Here is a 23768-nt window from a genome sequence, read left to right as displayed (position 1 = left end):
AGGCAATATCCTGGAGGACTGGAGAGTGGCCAATGTTGTTCCTTTGTTTAAGATGATGTCGAGATAACAACCTTTCTCTCAGTGTCAGCAAGACAAAGGAGATGGTGATGGACTTCAGGAAGCGAAGCGGTACAAATATCCCAGTTTGCATTGACTGCGTCGAAGTAGAGATGGTTGAAAACTTCAAATTCCTAGGAATAAATATCACCAACAACTTCGTAGGAAAGAACTGCAGATGCTGGTTTAAATCGACGTAGACACAAAATGCTGGAGTAACTCAGCAGGTCAGGCAGCATCTCTGGAGAGAAGGAATGGGTGACGTTTCGGGTCGAGACCCTTCTTCAGACTCGGAAGGGTCTCGACCCGAAATGTCACCCATTCCTTCTCTCCAGAGATGCTGCCTGACCCGCTGAGTTACCCCAGCATTTTGTGTCTATCACCAGCAACTTCACCTGTACTACCCATATTGAAGCAATGACCACGAAAGCACACCAATGCCTCTACTTCCTTAGAAGGCTTAGGAAGTTCGGTATGTCCCCAACAATTCCGACCAACTACTACAGATGCACCGTAGAAAGCATTTTATCGGGATGCATCACAGCTTAGTTTGGGAACAGCTCCATCCAAGACCGCAGGAAATTGCAACGGATTGTGGACGTAGCCCAGACCATCACACAAACCAACCTCCCTTCCATTTACTACATTTTATACCTCACGCTGCCTCGGCAAGGCCAGCAGCATAATAAAAGCCGAGTCACACCCTGGCCACTCCCTCTTCTCACTCTCCCATCAGGCAAAAGGTATAAGTGTGAAAACGCACATCTCCAGATTCAGGGACAGTTTCTTCCCAACTGTTATCAGGCAAGTGAATCATCCTACCACACAGAGAGCAGTGATGAATTACTATCTACCTCTTTGGTGACCCTTGGACTATCTTTGATCGGACTTTACTGACTTTATATTGCACTAAATGTAATTCACATCATGTATCTGTACACTGTGAATGGCTCGATTGTAGTCATGTATTGTCTTTCCGCTGACTGGTTAGCACGCAGCAAAAGCCTTTGAGATAGGGTAGTAACAAAGGTGTATCATATGCTTGCCTTCATTGCTAGAGGCATTGAATATAAGAGTAAGGAAGTTATGATGCAGCTCAATAGGGCTTTGGTTAAACTGCATTTGGAGTATTGTGTGTAGTTCTGCTTGCCCATTACAGGAATGGTTTTGGAGAGGGTGCAGAAGAGGTTTAGCATAATGCTGCCTGGATCAGAGGGTGTCAGCTACAGGGAGAGGTTAGATAGAATTAGATTGTTTTCTCTGGACATCGGAGGTTGAGGTGAGACTTGATAGTAGTATACAATCCAAGATGGAAACATCCAACACTAGAATACATGGCTAAAAGGTGAGAGGCAGAAAAGTTTGATGGAAATGTGCAGGTCGTTGTTTTTTATACAGAGAGTGGTGGGAGCCAGGGGAGGTGGTGGAGGCAGATACAATAGTGGATAGGTACAATAAGTAATAGAGGGATATGGATCATGTAAATGCAGATAAGATCAATTTTACTCGGCATCGCTTTCACCACAACCATTGTGGGCCAAAGGGCCTGTTCCTGTGCTCTACTGTTCTATGTTTTATGATTAAATTCTTTTTCACTGTGAATAATTACTGACTAGAATTTAATGGGCTATCCTGTAGCATTTCATTACTGTCTTAAGTTTAGTTCTGTTTTCCAGGGGCGAAAAAAACTACAAGGAGCAATGGAATAAATAATTGGTTAACCTAAGCTACTCACAAAAAGCTGAAATAACTCAGCAGGACAGGCAGCATCTCTCGAGAGAAGGAATGGGTGATGTTTCGGGTTGAGACCCTACTTCAGACCCTTCTTCAAGGATAATGGCTGCTGAATGGCTGTTGAACAATAATTGCTAACCAGGATAAAATTCCCTTTTTTTTTCCCCCAAAGGAAAAGCACAATGAAAGAATTAGGATCCTGGATTCTACAAGTACACAAGTACAAATATCAGTTGAGCTGGAACCTTGAACCTCAGAGATATTTTTGTGGGTTTTTTTAGATTAGATTTAGATTCAAATACAGATTCAAAATATTCGGACTATGAAGATTTGAATATTTCAGACAGCAGTGAAAGGAAGATGCTTGGCATTAAAGTCGAAAAGAGGTGTCCCCAAAAATTTAGCACACTTTCAATATTCCTTTATGGCAGCAGTACTTTGAATGTAGCGCCATCTATGGAGTTCGATGGTGTAGGACAAGTGCAGAATTTTCACAGGCAGCAATGTAAAAAAAAGATTTAGACATGTAGATAGGATTCAAAGGAAAAGGCAAAAATATTAATTCTCCATGACATTTTGAAATTAAATTTGATTTAAAATATTATTCTGCAGAAGAGCCCCAATGCATGTAAAATTAGTTTCTCGGGACCGGCCATTGTTCAGTGATAATTGTCACGAGGCTTACCTTATTTTACTGTCCATTTTTCTTGCCACTTATTAACCTAAGTTTGAAAAGAGTCATAGTCTTTCCACATGCTGATAAATGTAGGTTTATTATCTGAGAGACCACAAATGAAACTGCATGTACAATCAGTGAACAATGCAGCTTTCACAGCTCGGATGGGAGTAGCTGAAGTTAATTGGCTGATTTTGGAATTAAATCCAACCGTCAACTGAACATATCAACTGTTACACTACAGGCAATCTGTTAGTTTGAAAAATAAAGTGCTTAAGGATAAACATTATCTTGAAAGAAGTGAGCAGCAACAATCTAGAATGCTTGCTGGAGGGAACAGGTAAAGCAGATTCAATCAAAGAAGCTCGACGGGGAACTGGCTTCCGACTTGATAGAAAAAATATTGCAAGGCTGTAGAAAAGGGTGGAGAATGAAAAACAGCCAGATTGGTTTTGCATGGAGCCAACTCAATGGGCTGAAGTGCTTCATTCTATGATTTAACTTTTCTGCGAAAGGGATCAAAATATAAACAACCAATTTCCCCGAAATGATTCTCCTAAACTGGAAAACCTAGGGGATAAATGGTTTAGATCCAATTGGCAATCTTCATCCATAAAATATGGCAGATAAGATGCTGCTGCCCACAGAACTGAACACCTAAAATGCTGAAGCTCAGTTATCCGCACTAACCTCAAGCAAAAATGTAAACCAAAATGGCACATATCTATTTAAGATTAGAAAGACAGTTAGTCCGGATGGGAAGAGTCAACTTAAGATGGCATTCAGCAGAGTAGTAATATTTATAAAGATGCAAAATGATTAAGATTTTTCTTTCAAGTACTTGTATCTTTTTTTTATTTTTTATTTATTTATTAGAAGTAGACATATTATAAAATGTAGTTACATATTATAGTAAAAAAAAAACTTTTCATATACATCAGTCATACATTATTAAAATTTTCCATTATCAATTACTTCTGCTTCTAGTATTTTTATTTTTTATAGAAAGCGAGAAAAAGTTACAAATAAAAAAGAAAGCAAAAAAAAAACAAAAAAAAACACAACAGAAAAACAAGGGAGGTGGAATGGGTTACCTGTAATACATCAATGGAGATAGGTTTGTAGGTTATAAAGTATAGCTTTTCATCTGTTCCTGAGTTCAAGTTTCAGCTGGGTCCTCGTGCTGTGCCAATCTATCCCTTCAGATAGTTAATGAATGGAGCCCAAATTTTATGGAAAAGATCTTGTTTGTCCATTAAGACAAGTCTAATTCTTTCTAAGTATAGGGTCTCCGACATTTCCGTAATCCACATTTTAATTGTGGGGGTTGTAGGGCCTTTCCAAAATTTGAATATTAATTTTTTTCCGGTTATTATACTGTAATTGAGGAAGTTTCTTTGGTTTGTTGTGAGTGTTAAGCTTTGTTCTGATATTCCAAGTATTATTAATTTTGTGTCTGTGTCCAGTTTTGTATTAATAACTTCTGAAGTTATTTCGTATGTGTTAAATTAGCCTCTAAATGTAGACATTTATCACAAATAGGAGAGATTTGTGGGAAGATTCTATGTACTTGTATCTTTGTGATTAAGATTTTAAATTTTGCTGTTGTGGCAAAATCCCCCAAAATACAATTGTCTTTACGACTAAATCAGCTACCATTTCAATAACTATTTTCTATCAATAACACAATTTTGAGGCCACAATAATTTTGACAAAATACAAAAATCTGCACACTGATCTGGTTATAGTAGTCAATATTTGAGCCGTTCCAGATAAATCTACTTCTTGTATCACAGTATCAGGACTAGTTATTTGACAAAGTTAGGGGGGAAAGATTTGGAGAGGTTAGCCAAAAGTGTTATGGTTCATCAATTATGTACCACAATGTTTGTATCACTAAATGATGAATATCAACCAACTCAGGACTTACTTTTTAAATTCAGTTGTGATTTTTCCAAGGCTTGGTCACGTCCAGCAATATTAGAACTGGCAGTTGCCATGACATCACACCACTCTGGAAATAAATAAACATGTATCAAACATATTAAATTACATGTGTAGGAAGGAAATACAGAAGCTGGTTTATACGGAAGATACGCATAAAGTGCTGGAGTAACTCAGCAGTTCAGGCAGCATTTCGGTAGAAAAAGGATGGGTGACGTGTCGGGTTGGAACCCCTCTTCAGGCTCAAGAAGGGTTCCGACCCGAAACATCACCCATCCTTTATCTCCAGAGTTGCTGCCTGACCCGCTAAGTTACTCCAGCACTTTGTGTCTATCTACCCTGAAATACATATTATTGTAGCTAACATATTGATCTGTTTTGTTAAAGAAATTGTGTTACATTACTCTAAAATTTCATCCAGATATACAATTCATACCACAGTCAATTCATTCATTCATTCCCATATAATTATTTTCACTTGCTGCAAAATGAAGGTTATGTAACATATTGCAAAGAATATGAAAGGTGTTACACAAATACAAGCATTTCTCAAAACTGACAATATTCTGTCAGTTCCCATGCCATTTCTAAAGACAAAATATTCAACCTTTTCTATCAACTTCAAATGAGCAAATTTGTTTCCCGTCCCATTGTTATATTACAGGTATACGCAGTATTCTCATAATTCTTAAAGATTACTATAGACTGAATGATAACCTAGTGCAAGTACCCCTGACCATTCTACACACAACAAAGATGCAGCAACGCGATAAATTGGATACAAAATTGACTTGGCTATCGAAGATAGAGGATGGTGGCGGAGGGCTGTTTCTCTGACTGGAGGTCTGTGACCAGCGGAGATCAGTAATCAGAGATATTCCGCAGAGATCAGTGCCCTTCAGTTATTTGCGATGTATATAAATGACTTGAAAAAAAATGTAAATGGGCTGATTAGTAAGTTTGCAGATGACACATAAATTGATGAAGCTGTGGATAGCGAAGAAGGTTGTCAAAGGATAAAGATTTGTTTTAGATGTGAGTGGAGAAATAACATATGGAGTTTAATTCAGGTAAGTGTTAAGTGTTGCACTTTTGGAGTCATGTTAAAGTGGCAGGACCCTTACGAGTAATGATGTACAGTGGGATTTCAGGGTGCAAGTCCATAACTCCTTCCAAGTAGCAACACAAGTAGATAAAGGATGACATACTTGCCTTCAATGGTCAAGGCATTGAGTACAACAGTCAAGAAGTCATGATGCAGCCAAAACTAGTTACGCCGCATTTGGACTATCGTGTGCTGATCCAGTTGCCCGAATACAGGAAAGCTGTGCAGGCTGTGAAGAGATTCACCAGGATGTTGCCTGGATTAGGGAATGAACTACAAGGAAGATAATTTGGACAAACATGGATTGCTTTCTCTGGAACATGAGAGGCTGAGGAAGGACCAGGTACAAGTTTATAAAATTATGAAAAACACAGATAAGGTAGATAGCCTTTTACCCCAGTATAGAAATGTCAAATACCAGAGGGCATAGCTTTAAGATGAGAAGACTAAAGGATGAAAGTTTAAAGGAGATGCGCGGGGCAAGTTTTTTTCTTTACATAGGAGGTAGGCGCAGGGGAGGGGGTGGAAACAGAAACAATTGTGGTGTTTAAGGTGCATTTAGACAGGCACTTGAACATGTAGGGAGTGAAAGGATATGGATCAGGAACAGGCAAATAAGATAGGTATAATTTGGCATGATGGTCAGCAGAGACATCATGGGCTGAAGGGCCTGTCGGGTGCTTTACTGTTGGATGTTCTAACAAGTAAAGGGCCTCAAACAAATCCAGAAATGAATTATTGACTTCAAAATACTCTTCACCACATCTAATTCTTTTTACTCTACATAACCCATTTCACAAGTCACATTTATGCAGGTTGTTATGACCTATAAAACAGGTGTAACTTAGGCAATCAAGCAAAATGCTTTATTCTCTTGCCAGCTTGCCTAACATAATAATAATGGAGCAATTCCAGACGAGTGCAATGATCAATCATAGTATCAAACAAAGCAGATATCAATTATTGATCAGTCGAACAGTAATACATTGTGATTGTTATTGACAAACTTAATTATCAAATAAACTGAATAAATGAACACATGTACAAACATTTATTTAACCCTTCTGATTGTTTTCTTCTAAATACAGAATGATAGATTTATACAAAGAGCGACAGGTGAAGCGAGGTGACAGGATGGGAAATGACAGGCATGTAACAGTGTGGTTGGATGGGTTAAAGAAAATCATTGAAAAATTTGTTAATCTGAACTATTTAAAACAAGTGCACAATAGTTAAGTAGCTTTTCACCCTCTTAATTCTGTAGTATATTAATTTCTCTCAAAATTAGATCTTACAATACGCATTATGACATAATTGGCAGCGTAACTTTCGAGTTTACACAGATGAACATTCACTATGTCATGGCACCAGCTAAGAGTTTTAATTATCCAAACAGTCAGAAATCCGGTAAAATTTGCGTGTTATGGTATTTTTAATTGACTTGAATAAGTTTGTGCACAAAAAACAGCAGCAATTTATCACCAATCGGAATTGGAAGCATCACCTGGTTCATAACTTTGGGCCCCACTGGAGAGGTCTACGAAAATGATCCCAAGAATAAGTGGGTGGACATATGATGAGCGCTTGACAGCACTTGGCCTGTACTCGCTGGAGTTTAGAAAGATGAGTGGGAACCTGATTGAAAATTACCGAATAGTGAAAAGCCTGGATAGAGTGGATGTGGAGAGGATATTTCCACGTGGGAGAGTCTAGGATCAGAGGTCATAGCCACAGAATAAAAGGACGTTCCTTTAGGAAGGAGATGAGGAAATTATTTTGTCAGAGGGTGGTGAATCTGTGGAAATCATTGCCACAGAAGACTTTGAAGGTGGTTAATGGATATTTTTAAGGCAGATGGATAGATTCTTGATTAGTACGGGTGTCAAGGGTTATGGGGACACAATAAAATGGGGTTAAGAGGGAAAGATGGATCAGCCATGATTGAATGGCGAAGTAGACTTGATTCTGCTCCTATCACTTATGAACTTAAGAAAAAATACCTTGTCAAATAATGTTATTAACTTCAAGCTGCATAAAACCTGCTTCACGAGGTTGTAATGGCATTCCAGGTGGCCTGCACTAATATCTCTATGTGGAAAAAGACATAAAGTGATGGAGCAACTCAGCGGGTCAGGCAGTGTGGTTGGAGGACATGGATAGGTGATGTTTCGGGTCGGGATCATTCTTCAGACTGATTGTAGTAGGTGGGGAGAATGCTGGAATATAGGTGGGAGCAGGACAAACCCAGAGGCGGAGGTAGCGGCAGAGAGGATAAAAAAGGGAGGGTTTGTGGGGGATGAGGGTTGTTGGTTAGTTATGTAAAATTGGAGAATTCAATGTTCGTACAATGTTAGCTTGTGAGCTACCCCCAGCAGAATACGAGGTCCTGTTATTCCAGTTCACATGCATCACTACAGCAATGGAGGATGCAACCGGGAGATCCAGCAGGAGAAAAGGTCAACTCATCTACAATTGGTCTAGGTGATATAAGGGAGGCTAAATCAGGAGCACCGAATGCAGTAGATGAAGTTAGAAGAGGTGCATGTGAACCTCTGTCTCACCTTGAAGGGCTGCTGGGGTTTCTCTATGGACATGTAGGAGGAGAAGTGGGCATAGGTCTTCTGTGGTTGCGGGACAAAGTACCTAGTGAGGGAGTTGTGGAGAGAGTGGTCTCTGTGGAAAGTGGTGGGAATAGAAAGATATGGCTGGTGTGCAGGAAGGAACTGTAGATGCTGGTTGAAACCGAAGACAGACACAAAAACCTGGAGTAACTCAGCGGGTCGGACAGCATCTCTGGAAAAAAGGAATAGGTGACGATTCGGGTCGAGAGTGTGAAGAAGGGTCTCGACCCAAAACCTGTTCTTTTTCTCCAGAGAAGATGTGACTGGTGGTAGGATCACTTTGAAGGACAGAAAGTTTGGAGAAGGATGCGTTGAATAGTGGGTGAACTCATTTTGGGGGGGGGAAAAGGGGAGCGAGAACAGAATTACTGGTCACGGAAGAGATGCAGACGAGGGATCTATTCACAATGGCGGGGGAAACCATCTTTACAAAAGAAAGAGGACCTTGGATGCACTAGACTGGAAAGCCTCATTTTGGGTGCAGATGCGGTGGAGAAGGAGAGTAGGGGATGGTATCTTTGCAAGATTAGCAGTGTGGGAGTAGTCCAGATAACTGGAGTCAGTGTGTTTATAGTAGACGTCATTCGATAGTCTGTCCCCTGTAATGGAGACAGAGAGAGCAAGAAAGGGGAGAGAGATGTCAGAGATAGTCCGAGAATATGAGGGTGGGGAAAAGATTAGTGAAGTTGATGAAATCAATGAGTTTTGCACGGGTGAAAGAGACAAGAATACTTTTGCAACTGTAAACGTAATTTTTTTAATTGGTGTTGATAAACGAATTGCTTCTCAAAATAGATATCTGTAAGTAGACATTGTGGCATTATTAGCAGAGAACATTTTGAGATTGTACAGATGAACATTCATAACTTCATGGCACCAACTAAGGCAGTAGTGCTTTTAAATTTTCCAAATATGATCAGAAATATAGTGGAAATTGAGGCTTGTGGTATTTTTTGTGTCTTGATTATGTTAGTAGACCAGGAAACAGTCACAATTTGCCATCAACAGAATTGGATGTGACACCTGGTCCAAGATAAATGGCATTTCAGCATTCTAAATTCACCCCGAATTGGTGTTAAACATCAATGTTAAGTGCTTTCAGTTGATGATTCAACGCTACGTTAATTGAGCACTGATAACCTTGAATAAAAAATTGAGTGGCAAGGAAGAAATTGGACACCCTAAACACAATTTGTTTAAACTTCTCAATTAAGTAGAGGTTATCCACTGCAAGCCAACCAACTGATGCTTCAGTACTCTTATCATGGGATTAATAATAGAATAAAAATACTGCAAAGAGTTCATTTGATTTAAAATTGGCAAAATGTTTCCAATGTTGTCCCAAAGCAAAACTAGTTTAATCAGATTACAGACGATGCAGTGTTAGAATAACTTAATTTTTACCTGTTTTTTTACTGGTGCTGGGATTAGTTGTGTATTTTTACTGTTTCTTGTTTTGTGATATTTTCCTTTTCTTTCCCTTACAATTATGTTTGAAGTTGTGATTTAATTTTAAAGCACTTACTTAGTTCATTTGGCTCACCACTCACCACTATAAAACAGTCTGTTCAAATCTTTTTGGGGTATATTATCGGAGTCTTATGTTGCCGCATTACAGAGAATCATGTGTGCAACCACTTGGATTGTACATTATACGAGTTATTTTCTGTTAATGCAGCTGAAAAAAACAGATCCCACAGCACCTTTTGAAGAAAAGCAGTAAGTTCACCTGGTATTTTCTTCTTGCTTCAATCAAGAAAATCAGAAAGGCCAATTAAGTAATTATTGCACATCAAAAGCAAATGCGCATAAAATCTCCTATGAGCATTTTACCTTACATGAAGGTAAATGCTCATCACAGGAAGTGATTTATTTACTTTGATAGTAAACAGAAAAATCAAACAAAATAAAATGAGTTTAACAAAAAACACTGAAGTGCTAAAAGACTATTAAAAACATTAAACATTAACCATTTTTCATGGGATTGGTGACTCCATAAACACAATTCTTACGTCAGCCAGTTCTGGTAAAATGCGGAAAGACCAGGTGCAAAGTCCATCTCTCTTCTTAGCACATCAAAGCTCTGAGACTGGACAATGGTTAATCTGGTTGCAGTGGGAAATCACATGTACCAACAGCTGAGCTCCAGAATTGGCTGGGCATACACCTTATAGCCTGCAAAACAGTGAACCGTGGATAACCAGCATTCCTCTGCGGAATTGGCAAAGGAAGGTAAGCTTAATCCGGGCAGCTGAATCTTTCAGCTCATCGTTTGATCTTCCAAGGCACAAGTAACCAGTTAATTTCTGTATCGTAACTGCTTCATGAAAATTAATTCAGATATCCTACTAATGATGCAAGGTACATTACACTAAACTAATTTTGTTAAAATATAAAAACTGAATAGCACATTCAGATGAATTCATGTTTAGCTGAATCCATGCTGAACAAGTGCCATATGTCGTGTTCTAGTTTACGCTAATAACTACACAAATAAAAAATGGACTGCGGAAAGCTTCTCCCTCAGGAAGAAATTAATGAAGTTATTTGAGGTGAAATTCCAGAAAGTAATTTCTCTTTACTAACAACTAGAAAAGCATTTCACGGAGAAAATATGGTGAATATTTTGTGGGAAAGATATATAGTGTTTGTAACACTTTCATCTTTGACTTCAAACATTGCATCTAATGTAAAGCCAACCCTCAGGGAAAAACTCCAGGATTAAACGTACTTCAGGTACCAAAGTTGCCAAGTATATTAGGCACCACAATAAAAATCTATGCAGAATTTGCCTTACTGTATGGAGGCGTATTTTACTGGAAGACTGGTAAATAATGCAAGGCATTTAGTTATTTTGCAAAGGGTTCACATTATTATCCTTTAATATCCAAAGGTTATCCAATTTCTACTTCAACCAAAATTAAAAAGACAGCCAGTGGTCATTACATCACTTTATGATGCACTATGCTAATTTTCTATGAAAAATTGAAAGCTCAGTTCTTATCCAAGGATGCAGTTCTATTTCGGAAATCATGTTGTAGCTGCATAAAACTTCAGTGAGGCCACATTTGGAAATATTGTGTGCAGTTCTGGTCACACGTTATAGGAAGGATGTGAAAGTTTTGGAGAGGGTGCAGAAGATGTTCATCAGGATGCTGCCTGGATTTGAGAGTAATAGTTATAAGGAGAGGTCAGACAAACTTGGATAGTTTTCCCTGGAGCGTGGAGGCTGAGGAGACAACTTGATAGAAGTATATAAAATTATGAGAGACATAGACAGGATAGATCATCAGTCTTTTTCTCAGAGTGGAAATGTTAAATTCTAGAGAGCACAGCTTTAAGATGGTGAAAGTTTAAAGGACATATACAAGGCACGTTTTTTTAACACTGAGAATGGTAGGTGCTTGGAATAAGCTGCTGAGGTGGTTGTGAAAGCAGATACAATAGTCATTTTTAAAGAGGCATTTTGACAGACATATGAACAGGCAGGGAATGGAGGATATCGACCATGAGCAGGCAGGTGTGCAATTTAACTTGGCGTCTTGGTAGGCACAGACATTATGGGCTGAAGAGCTGTTCCTGTTCTACATTCTGTTTTATGAATTTAAATAATAATAATCATTAAAATATTCAGATAATTAAAAATATTCAAATAAAGAGTTGAACGCTCCCCCCACCCCAAAGGATTCATTACCCTATTTTATCTAATGGTGCGATCACTCCTATGCACATTATTCCTGATGTAAAGCTATGAGTCCTATGCATCTGAGCTTTTTTTCAATATGTCACCACTCCCCTATTGGGAGCCAGGTGATCAATACCGTTCCAAAATCTATTTCCTAATAATTATTTTGTTCTGGTTATTTCATAGTCTAGATAAAAATGAACTAAAAAAATATATCAATTGATTCATGGCAAATCAAATTCCATTTCCAAGTATCTTGAACCACTTAACACAATAATTTGAAACATGATCTATTTTTCACTACCAAGTTACTCCTGCACAATTTCATGTGGCACATTTTGGGAAGAATGACAATTCATGCTATTTTTCAGGCTTCTGCTATTAAGCAGACATTTACATTCTATCCAAAATATTTATAGGGCAGCTATAAAAACACAAGCTGTGTTTTATTTTCTCAGAACACAATGCTGCCTGCATCCCCAAACTACATTCTTTGCACTGTAATGCAACAGACAATTAATCCGCAGTAACTCACAAAACATCGTTTGAAACTGCTGAAGTTAATCACTTGATGTTCCAGCATACAACACATAATGCTCTGCTTGTTCCTGAGTTTTTACAATTATGTCCGTTGGCATATCTCATCCCTTCTGGCAGACCCACTCAACAAAGTTTAAAAAATACCTTGTCTTTCTTTATTCTCATGATTTGAACTACAGTCAGCCTACAATAGCAAAAAGATTTTAAAAAATGAATGCAACTTTTATCGTGGTATTTTATCAATTTCTCAAAATTACAAGTGTGCATTATTTAATGGACAATTTACAAGCAGAATACCAAGTCAAAAGAGCAAAAATAATGCCATGTGTATCAAATACATTGCAGAAAAATTTCAGGCCAATACCGTGGCTTCACGGAATATATTACTCCTTAACCAAGAGATCCTTCCATTTCCAAAAATGAAGTTCTCAAATTTATCATTTTAGCATTTTTAAAAATTGGTATTCTTTCTTTTCTTTTCTGGAGCTTACAGATATTAAACAATTTTAAACAAAATAAGGTCCGAAGGATTCTTCTGACAATAGCAGCTTCTTGTTTTGGATTGCCAAACAGCCTATGAAGATTCCTTTAAAAATTCTCCCAAATCTGCCAAAGTTTGCAGGGGATCCACGCTTAGCTTGAAAAGCTGATCAAATTATATTACTGGTAGACAAAAATGCTGGAGAAACTCAGTGGGTGAGGCAGCATCTATGCAGCGAAGGAATAGGTGACGTTTCAGGTCGAGACCCTTCTTCTTCAGACATCACCTATATTCTTCCATAGATGCTGCCTCACCTGCTGAGTTTCTCCAGCATTTTTGTCGACCTTCGATTTTTCCATCATCTGCAGTTCTTTCTTAGACAAATTATATTACTTATTCCAGCTGTCACCAGGGATTCCTAGCTCCTCATGTATGCTTAGAGTCATTGAATGATACAGCATGAACACAGGCCCTTCAGCCCAACATGCCCATATCGCCAACGTGTCCCAGCTGCACTAATCCTACCTGCCCGCGTTTGGCCTGTATCCCTCCAAACATGTCCTATCCATGTACCTGTCTAACTGTTTCTTAAATGTTGGGATAGTCCCTGCCTCAACTACCTTCTCTGGCAGCTTGTTCCATACCCTCACCACCCTTTGTGTGAAAAGGTTACCACTCAGATTCCTATTAAATCTTTGTCTCTTCACCTTAAAACTATGTCCTCTTCTCCTCAATTCGCCTACTCCGGGGAAAGAGACTCTGTGCATTGACCCAATCTACTCCTCTCAAGAATTTATATACCTCTATAAGGTCACCCCTCATCCTACTGCACTCCAAGGAATAGAGTCCCAGCCTACTCAACCTCTTCCTATGGCTTAGACCCTTCAGTCCTGGCAACATACTCGTAAATCTTCAAAAATATTTATCATATATTCAAAAATAATAGATTCACAAAAACTTGAGAAAAGTTCATCAAAGAGAAAATGGACGAATTTTACAATAGTACAAAGGATATAATGACAACTGAAGTTTAGTGTTGGTATCAAGTATTTCTGCTTTGAATGAACATTGAATACACCTGATCAGAATTGAGACCCTAAACCTTGCCCTTCCCTGCACACTTTTTCATTGCACATTCATACTCACGGTGCAATTCATTAGAAAATGTTACAATAAGCATAAGCAATAAAGGAGCAAAATAAACTACTAACTCAAACCATTCATTTCTCTTAATCGGGAAAATTAAGGTTTTAACATTTCAATGCCTTTATGTACATTAGATAATTTGTTCAAGTTTTCTGAAGTTGCAATTTGCAGAAAAGATCAGGGAAACTGATGGGTGTGTTCTAATTGGATTTTCAGAAGGTTTTTAAATAAGGTGCCATTCAAGAGATTATTAAACAACATTTGAGAACATAAAACCCATGGGAGCAGGTAAAAACTAAAGATTATGGTCCATTCAATCTTGGGCTCGACACCATTTCCAAATTGTTACTGGTATCCTGACTTTAGACAAGTTGGGTAAGTGGGAAAAAGAATGGAAGGAATGGTTCCAAAAAAAAGAGGCAGATTGCTATCCAAATGGTGAAAGATTAGGAAAAGAGGAGACATTCTGTATTACTTGCTCATGAGTCACTGATAGTAAACATTCTGATGCAACAAGCAGATAGGAAGACAAATGAGACATTGGCCTTCAATGGAAGAGAATTTCAGCACAGAAGCAAACATGACCTGCTGCACCTGTACAGGGCCAAAGTGAGACCCCATTTGGTGCTATCTGTGCAACTTTGGCTCCATGTTCGAAGATGGATGCTCTTATGGAGGGACTGCAATGAACATTTACTGAAGCTGTGGAATTCTCCATCACATTAGTAGGACAAAGTCATAGAATCATAAAGTGATGCAGCATGGAAGCAGGCCCTTTGGCCCAACTTGCCCACACGGACCAACATGTCCCAACTACACTCGTCTCACCTGCCCGCGTTTGGTCCATATCCCTCCAAACATGTCCTATCCATGTCTAACTGTTTCTTGAACGTTGGGATGGTCCAAGCCTCAACTACCTCCTCTGGCAGCTTGTTCCATACACCCACCACTGTGTGAAAAAGTTACCCTTCAGATTCCTATTAAATCTTTTCCCTTTACCTTAAGCCTATGTCCTCTGGTCTTCCATTCACCCATTCTGGGCAAAAGACTCTGTGCATCTACCCAATCTATTCCTCTCGTGATTTTATATACCTCTATACGATAACCCATCATCCTCCTGTGCTCCAAGGAATGGAGTCCTAGCATACCCAACTTCTCCCTATAGCTCAGATCCTCTAGTCCTGGCAACATCCTCGTAAATCTTCTCGGTGCCCTTTCCAGCTTGACATCTTTCCTATAACATGATACCCAGAACAGAACACAATACTCTAAATGCGGCCTCACCAACATCTTATACAACTGCCACATGACCTCCCAACTTCTGTACTCAATACTGACTGATGAAGGCCAATGTGCCAAGAGCCTTTTTGACCACCCGATCAACCAGCGATTCCACCTTCAAGGAACCATGCACCTGCACTCCTAGATTGCTCTGCTCTACAATACTCCCCAGAGCCCTACCATTCACTGTGTAGGTCCTGCCTATCTTTGACTTCCCAAAATGCAACACCTCACATTTCTCTGTATTCCATCAACTATTCCTCAACCTACCTGGCCAATCGATTAAGGTCCTGCTCCAATTTTTCACAACCATCTTCACAATCTGCACAACCACCCACTTTTGTATCATCTACATACGTGCTAATCTTGCCATGTATGTTCGTATCCAAATCATTGATATAGATGACAAACAGTAACGGGCCCAGCACTGAACCCTGAGGCACACCACTTGTCACAGGCCTCCAGTCCAAGAACAACCTTCCACCATCAATTTTCTATCCACTCAGCTATCTCTGCATGGATCCCATACGATCCAACCTTCCAGAGCAGCCTACCATGCGGAACCTTGTCAAATGCTTTACTAAAGTCCATATATACATCTACAGTTCTGCCCTCATCGACCTTTTTGGTCATGTCTTAAAAAACACAATCAGATTTGTGAGACACTGCCTCCCACGTACAAATCCATACTAACTATCCCTAATCGCCCGTTGTCGATCTAAATGCCTGTATATCCTATCCCTCAGAATACTCTCTAGTCAGTAAATATATTCACAATGATGGTTTTCTTAATGCTAAAAGGGATCAATGAATTTGAGGAAAGAATTGGAACAGGGTACTGAATAAATGATCACCTGTGATCATACTGAATGGTGGACCAGGACTGGATAGCCAACTCCTGCCCCTATTATGTTTTTTATTGTTTCTTCCTTATAGTTTAAATACCTGTCAATTTATGTCCTGCATATATTCAATGACTATGTTCCATATTTCTCTGGTGCACAGAATTTCAAAGGTTCTCAATCTTCTGAGAGATTAAATTCCTCCTCCTCTCAGTCTTAAAAGGGTGATCTCTTCTTGTGAAATTATACCCCATAGTTCATCTTGTCTGAAACGTAATTCCTTCTCTCCCTTTGCAGGTTCTGACAAAGTTGCATCAAATGCTTCCTACTTTTCTACTCACTTCACCTTGGAATAGAGGTCAACATCCTCTTGGCTTTCCTATTTACTTACTGGACCTCCATGCTTTTTTGTTGTGTTTCACAAACAAGACCTCCATAATCATTTGTACTACAAGATTTGTAATCCCATTCTAGATAATAATCTGCTTCATAATAATCTGCTAGATAATAATCTGCTTCGTCATTCTTTCTCAAGTAAATAACTTCACTTGTTCTCCTATTAGTCTCTTTCAACATTTTGTCCACTCACTGAGCCTATCTATGCAGGTTCTTTATATCGTCCTCAGAACATGCTAACCTAGAAATTTTGCATCAACAGAAAATTTAGAAATAGTACCCTCACCACGCACCCTTTTCCAATTCTACATCAATCTAATCAAAGCCCCAGCACTGATCACTGTAGCACCTCACTTGTTGCTGATTGCCCATCCAAAAATAGTTTTACTTTATCCATCCTGGCTCCCCTTCATCCAAAGTGAACCCGAACAAATTTGTTGAACATGATTTCCATTTCATAAAACAGTTGACTAAACTTCATTTTTTTACAAACTTCTAAATCACGAGCAACTATCTCCTTAATAATGCATTTCTTCAGCTTAGTTTATTGTCACGTGTACCGAGGAACAGTGAAAAGCTTTTGTAGCGTGCTAACCAGTCAGCAGAAAGACAATACATGATTACAATCGATCCATTTACAGTGTATAGATACATGATAAGGAAATTACATTTAGTGCAAGGTAAAGCTAGCAAAGTCCGATCAAGGATAATCCGAGGGTCATCAAAGAGGTAGATAGTAGTTCAGCACTTCTCCCTGGTTGTAGTAGGCAAGCTTGACATCTGCAGGGGAGGGTTAGGATAGGTGGCTCCTAGTTTTCTGCTTCCTATCTCTTTCTCTTCTTGAATTGATGAGCTACATTTATAATTTTCCAATTCTCCAAGATGTCTGGGGAATTTTAGTATATTACAATCACTGCATCCACTTCCTTTAAGACCATTGGAAGCAAACCATTATGTCCAGGGTGCTTGACAGGCATTAGTCCCATTAACTTACCTCATATTATTTTTCTAGTAACAGAAACTAACTTAAATTGTTTGTTCCCTATATCCCTTGATTATCTTTTATCAGTGGATAGTTCTTATATTCATCTTGTGGGTGGAATGAGGTGGGGGGTTTTCCAAGTCAAGAGTGTTTTATTGTCACAGGTAGAACAATTAAATTCTTACTTTCTGCAGAACAACAGAATATGCAAACATAGTATGATATGACAAACGAGAGAGAAAAGAAAAGCTCATTGTGTATATATACACATGCTCACAACATACCTGTGTGTATACATATATATACACACACACACACACACATACACACTCAAATAACAAACAAAACAACGCAACAATAATAATAATAGGATTGTCGTTCAGAGCCTATATGAGGTTGTAGTGTTTAATAGCCTGATGGCTGTAGGGAAGAAGCTGTTTCTGAACATGGATGCTATAAAGTATAAAGTATGAATATAAAGTAAAGAGTAAGAATAAATTGTCATTTTCAAATAAAGAGGGTGAAATTAATATGGTGCTAAACGGTCCACATTCTCCATCAGTAATTTGAAAAAGAGAACACAATTTGTTATGTTCACAGATGATCAGATAGTCACATCAGAGTAAAATTCCTCAGGAAAATACAGAGAGGCTTCTTAGGAATATAGAAAGACTAAGGAAATTAGTGGGAACATGGAAGATGGAACATAATGAGTAAAATGTCAAGTCGTCACTCTAGCCGAAAAAAAGTAGAGAAAATTCGGGTGGTTTGGTGCACCCAGATATACTGCACAGCACCTCCAAGAAAGGACAAGAAAATCATGTGAAACTTTAAAAGTGCCATTGCAAGCTTTAGGGCAAGAAATGTAAGTGGGCAAAAATCCAAGAGATTTGGATTTAATGTATCTGTACATGACTCACTTCCAGGCAATATATTTAGCCTTATAATTAGGTAAATCCAAGTTACACGCATCTCGAGACATTTGGGACATTTAAGACACCAAGCAAGGATTAATTGGATCTTCAGATATGAACAGCGTCTAAGCGAGAAAGTTCAAGCTTCAGAAGATCACGTCAAGTCTAGATTTTGTATACCGGCTAAATAAACAGTTGTACTAATATATTCAGATCTTTTAAGCTGAAGGACGCAAAATCGCTCAGAATATTCTTTATAAAATAATTAAAAGGATTCCACTAGGTGTCGCTTTGGAATTTCAAGGCACAGGGGGCATTTAATGAAAGGTGAATTAGGCGAATTGACCAGGAAGCAAAGTATGAAAGCAACCAGGATTCCTGAATTTACCTTGTTGAGCATGCGAATTAAAAGTTCCGGGGTGTACATAGATCAAATGATTAAAAGGTTGATTAACTGACTAACTGCTGTCCTCTCTCTTCCCTCACCCTCACAGATGCAGACACAAGGGACTGCAGATGGTGGCGTCTTGAGCAATAAAAGTGTTGCAGGAACTCAACGGGGCAGGTAGATTCTGTAGAAGGAAGAAGGGTCCGGACCCGAAACGTCGCCTGTCCATTCCCCTCCACAGACGCTGCCTGACCCACTCAGTTCCTGCAGCGGTTTGTTTTCTGTGCCCAAAAGAAACGCGATTGTTATTGTTCTGTCGCCCATCACTGCCGGCTCCCTCACTCACACAGACAGACACACGCGTGCTCAAACCTACCCCCTACCTAAAACCACAAGCCTTATATAACAGAAATGAACTGGATCTAAGTGCCAAGGCTCAAACTGCCAGCAGCGTCAATTAATGTTTCACCTCAGTTACTCAGGCCTCCGACATTACCCCAGCTGCCGCTTCCACTTCCGCTCCTTCGAACCGGCGGCGCTGTCAGCTGACCGGAAGTACCGGCGCGGCATGGCAACGACAACACCTCGCGCATCCTGCCTGGGCCGCGCTCTCCCACTCACTCGCCACGAGCGAACACCGAGCCACGGCTAACAATGTCCTACTTCCTTTATCATCGTTCTTTTTTTAATTTTTCATTCATTTGTTCTTTATCTCTCTACTTCAACGTCTATATCTCTCGTTTCCCTTTCCCCGACTCAGTCTGAAGAAGGGTCTCGACCCGAAGCGTCACCCATTCCTTCTCCCCAGAGACTCTGCCTGTCCCGCTGAGTCACTCCAGCTTTTTGTGTCTATCTTCGGTTTAAACCAGCACCTGCAGTTCCTTCTTAAGGGCCTGTCCCACCAGCATGCGATTGCATGCGTCTAGCGCGACCAAACGGAAGTGAAGTTCGCGCAAGTTCGGGCTGAGTTCGCGGTAAGTACGCGCAAAGTTCACGCGTGATGTGATTTACGTCAAACTCACCAATCAGCTGGGCAGGAGGCGGGCCGACTGAATTTGGACGTCGCATGGCGTCGGGCGGTGAAGTCATCGCGCAACGGCACGCTGGGCGGTGATGTCATCGCACAACGCCACGCGCTAGGCGTACGCCGTCAATACGCTGCATACGACATCAAGGAGCTGCGTACGACGTCGAGCTGCGTACGGAGTCGAGATGCTGCGTACGCCCGTCGAGAAGTTGCGTACGGCCTCAATGCGGCTGCGGGCCGACAGGCCTTTGACGCGCGGGATTTTCGAACAGTGCAAGATTTTTAGAGCCCCGCGCAATGTCGGGACCAGCCCTGCACAACTCCATACGCCTCCGCCAATCGAAGTGGGACTGGCCCCGCGAGGCCGTACGCCTCAAGCAACCACGTTTGGTTGCGCTAGACGCATGCAATCACATGCTGGTGGGACAGGCCCTTTACACATTTTCAGTTCCTTCCTACACTTTATCTCCCCCTCTCATTCCCACACCGACCTCTGCCCTGGGCCTCCTCCATTATCCGAGTGAACAGCACCTCATATATCGCTTGGGCAGCTTATAACATAGAAACATAGAAATTAGGTGCAGGAGTAGGCCATTCGGCCCTTCGAGCCTGCACCGCCATTCAATATGATCATGGCTGATCATCCAACTCAGTATCCCGTACCTGCCTTCTCTCCATACCCTCTGATCCCCTTAGCCACAAGGGCCACATCTAACTCCCTCTTAAATATAGCCAATGAACTGGCCTCGACTACCTTCTGTGGCAGAGAGTTCCAGAGATTCACCACTCTCTGTGTGAAAAAAGTTCTTCTCATCTCGGTTTTAAAGGATTTCCCCCTTATCCTTAAGCTGTGACCCCTTGTCCTGGACTTCCCCAACATCGGGAGCAATCTTCCTGCATCTAGCCTGTCCAACCCCTTAAGAATTTTGTAAGTTTCTATAAGATCCCCTCTCAATCTCCTAAATTCTAGAGAGTATAAACCAAGTCTATCCAGTCTTTCTTCATAAGACAGTCCTGGCATCCCAGGAATCAGTCTGGTGAACCTTCTCTGCACTCCCTCTATGGCAATAATGTCCTTCCTCAGATTTGGAGACCAAAACTGTACGCAATACTCCAGGTGTGGTCTCACCAAGACCCTGTACAACTGCAGTAGAACCTCCCTGCTCCTATACTCAAATCCTTTTGCTATGAAAGCTAACATACCATTCGCTTTCTTCACTGCCTGCTGCACCTGCATGCCCACTTTCAATGACTGGTGTACCATGACACCCAGGTCTCGCTGCATCTCCCCTTTTCCTAGTCGGCCACCATTTAGATAATAGTCTGCTTTCCTGTTTTTGCCACCAAAATGGATAACCTCACATTTATCCACATTATACTGCATCTGCCAAACATTTGCCCACTCACCCAGCCTATCCAAGTCACCTTGCAGTCTCCTAGCATCCTCCTCACAGCTAACACTGCCCCCCAGCTTAGTGTCATCCGCAAACCCAGTGGTCTGAATTATGATTTCTCTAACTTTAAGTAATCCTTGCTTCCCTCTCTCTCTGTTCCTTCCCCCATCCTAGTTCTCCGACTAGTTTCACTGTCCTGATTAATTTTACTGTTTGCATGCTTCGTTGTCACCTTCCCCACAGCTAACAATGAAACATTCTACACTTCCTTTCAGCAGTGCCTGCGTTGATCTGTCATTTTCACACCTTACTCTTCCATATATCTAGTCTCCCTCTCCCCCGACTCGCAGTCTGAAGAAGGATCTTGACCCGAAAAGTCACCCATTCTTTCTCTCCAGGGATGCTGCCTGGGTTACTCCAGTCTATGGTGTAAACCAGCATCTACATTTACTGCTGTTTTTTTGTTTTGCTGGTTTTTTCCCTTTTTCCTTCCGCCCACAATATTTAATATGTAAAAGAATATGTGATTCTGTTCCATTCTGTTTGTATGTTTGGTTGTTTGTTTGTTTGTCTTTTTGAACAAAGTCCACGAGCATTGCCACTTTTCATTTCACTGCACATCTTGTATGTGTAAGTGACGAATAAACTTGACTTGACTTGACTTCCTTCCTACACATGGCAACAAAAGGCCTGAACTTGTTTACAGTTTATCGACTGAGGAGGAGAAGTGTAACTATGTCGCTATATTTATTTACGGAATGTCAAGGTTGCCTTGTTTAGAACCAGGCTTTCATTTCTGTTTATTTAAAGATGTAATGAATATTTTTGTGTTGTATTCTTGAAACATGAAATAAATGATTTCAAACCGTTTTACAAAGCTCCTTGGGTTGGGTTAAAGCGTTTCATAATTGACCTACTTTTTTGACGGGCAGGCGTTGTTGTAACATCGACAAAGCATCCACAAATGCTCACACCTGTGAGCAAGAGATTGAATGCTATTGGTGAATCTGCCCAGAAGTCTTTTATTGTGAGTTCTGGAGCTCTGAAATAACTGCAAACAGTAAAAAGACATGATGTCAAAGATTGTATTCATTGTGACTCTCAAAACAGAAAACTCTTCGTAGTATTGACGGTGAGAAGAATGTTTATCTAGATATTTAGAAGAACGATGATTTTATCAATGGAACTCATTCACATAGTTAACGACATGTGTTTAGGAAGAAACTGCAGATGCTGGTTTATACCAACGATAGACACAAAGTGCTGGAGTAACTCAACAGATCAGTCAGCATCTCTGGGGGAAAATCTCGTAACGTTTCGGGTCAGAACCCTTCAGACCTGTGCTTTTATTTTTCTGTAAAGATGCTGCCTGACCTGCTGAGTTACTCCAGCACTTTGTGTCTAATGAGATTTGTTGTTTGTAGTGTGGTGATAAATGTGGTAGTATAATATTTATTTGTGAACATTGTTCAGTACTCAAAATCTGTAGACTACGTAAAATTAGGAAATTAGATTTCCCACGTATTTGAATAAATATTATTTGCCCGTTATAAATCATAATCTCACTTTCAAGAGGGAAAGTACAGGATTAAGGGAATGTGAAAGTGCTGGAAATTTAATTTAAAAGAAAATACATTTCCATTTATGTTCCAGAAGATCAAATTGTCAGATTTTTTTTTACATTGTATATCTTTTCATTTATTTAAACAATTAGTTAACAATAAATGTACAAATGAGTTTAATAAAAGCTTTGCTCAGTAAAAAAGTGAATATAGAAGATAGCATTTTTTTAATGGACATACGTTTAAGATGAGAGGTGAAAGATTTAATAGGAAGCTAAGTGACAATGTTTTCACACAGCAGGTGGTGGGTAGATGGGATAAGCTAGGGATTAATTGAGGTTGATATGCCAGAGGGATTCGTTGAGGTAGATTCTATATAACAAGATTTAATAGACATTGGGCAGGTACATGGATAGGAAAGGTTCAGAGGGATTATGGACCAAACACGGGCAGGTGGGACTATCATAGATGGGGCAATTTGTGCAGCAAGTTGGGCCGATGAGCCTGTTTCCATGCTTTATGACTAGTGAAATGTTAATATATCGTTCACAGTATGCTAAATCTTTTGTCTCAGCATATGCCGTTTGCTAAGATCTGGGTATGTTCTTCAAAGGGTCATTTGTTGGAAAGTACTGTTTGAGAAATTAAATAAATCAGTCCTTTATTTTGTGCTGTTTGACAAACATTCTGATTATTGAGGGCCGCCTAGTAATCCTTCTTCATGTCTATGGTGACACTAAATACTGTTGTCAGCAGTCCAGTCATTTGACATTTCAATCTTCATTCATTTGAATACACTCTCAAATATCAATTAAGGAATTTACAGTAGAAATACAGATAATATTTGTGCATTAATGCATTTTTTATATCAGCAAATAAAAGTTTCTCCAATGAATTAAAAAATGTGGTAAGATGTGTCAGCCACAATGGCCAGACTCGGAATTAACACTTCTGCGTATTAAATGAAAAATGCTTCAGTAATTATCCAAGGTT

The 23768-nt window shown here is 39.9% G+C and overlaps 1 protein-coding gene across 2 annotated transcripts in view; it reads right to left on the bottom strand.

Moving 5' to 3' along the window:
* The window catches only part of wwp2 (WW domain containing E3 ubiquitin protein ligase 2), a 176423-nt gene extending 157084 nt beyond the window's left edge, over positions 1-19339 (bottom strand). The window contains exons 1-2 of one of the 2 annotated variants that reach the window (XM_033035734.1): positions 19262-19339; positions 4398-4481 (exon numbers count right to left, since the gene is read on the bottom strand). In XM_033035734.1, the coding sequence (XP_032891625.1) occupies positions 4398-4467 (70 nt within the window). In that variant the 5' untranslated portion in view covers positions 4468-4481; positions 19262-19339. The remainder of the gene's footprint in view (positions 1-4397; positions 4482-19261) is intronic. The other variant, XM_033035733.1, reaches the window with a different exon arrangement.
* Positions 19340-23768: the final 4429 nt, after the last annotated feature.

This window comes from Amblyraja radiata, chromosome 17 (genome assembly GCF_010909765.2).
Source record: "Amblyraja radiata isolate CabotCenter1 chromosome 17, sAmbRad1.1.pri, whole genome shotgun sequence".
Classification (NCBI taxonomy): Eukaryota; Metazoa; Chordata; class Chondrichthyes; order Rajiformes; family Rajidae; genus Amblyraja; species Amblyraja radiata.
The sequence above is the reverse complement of the archived record's forward strand: the minus strand, read 5'-3'. Positions and strand labels throughout refer to the sequence as shown.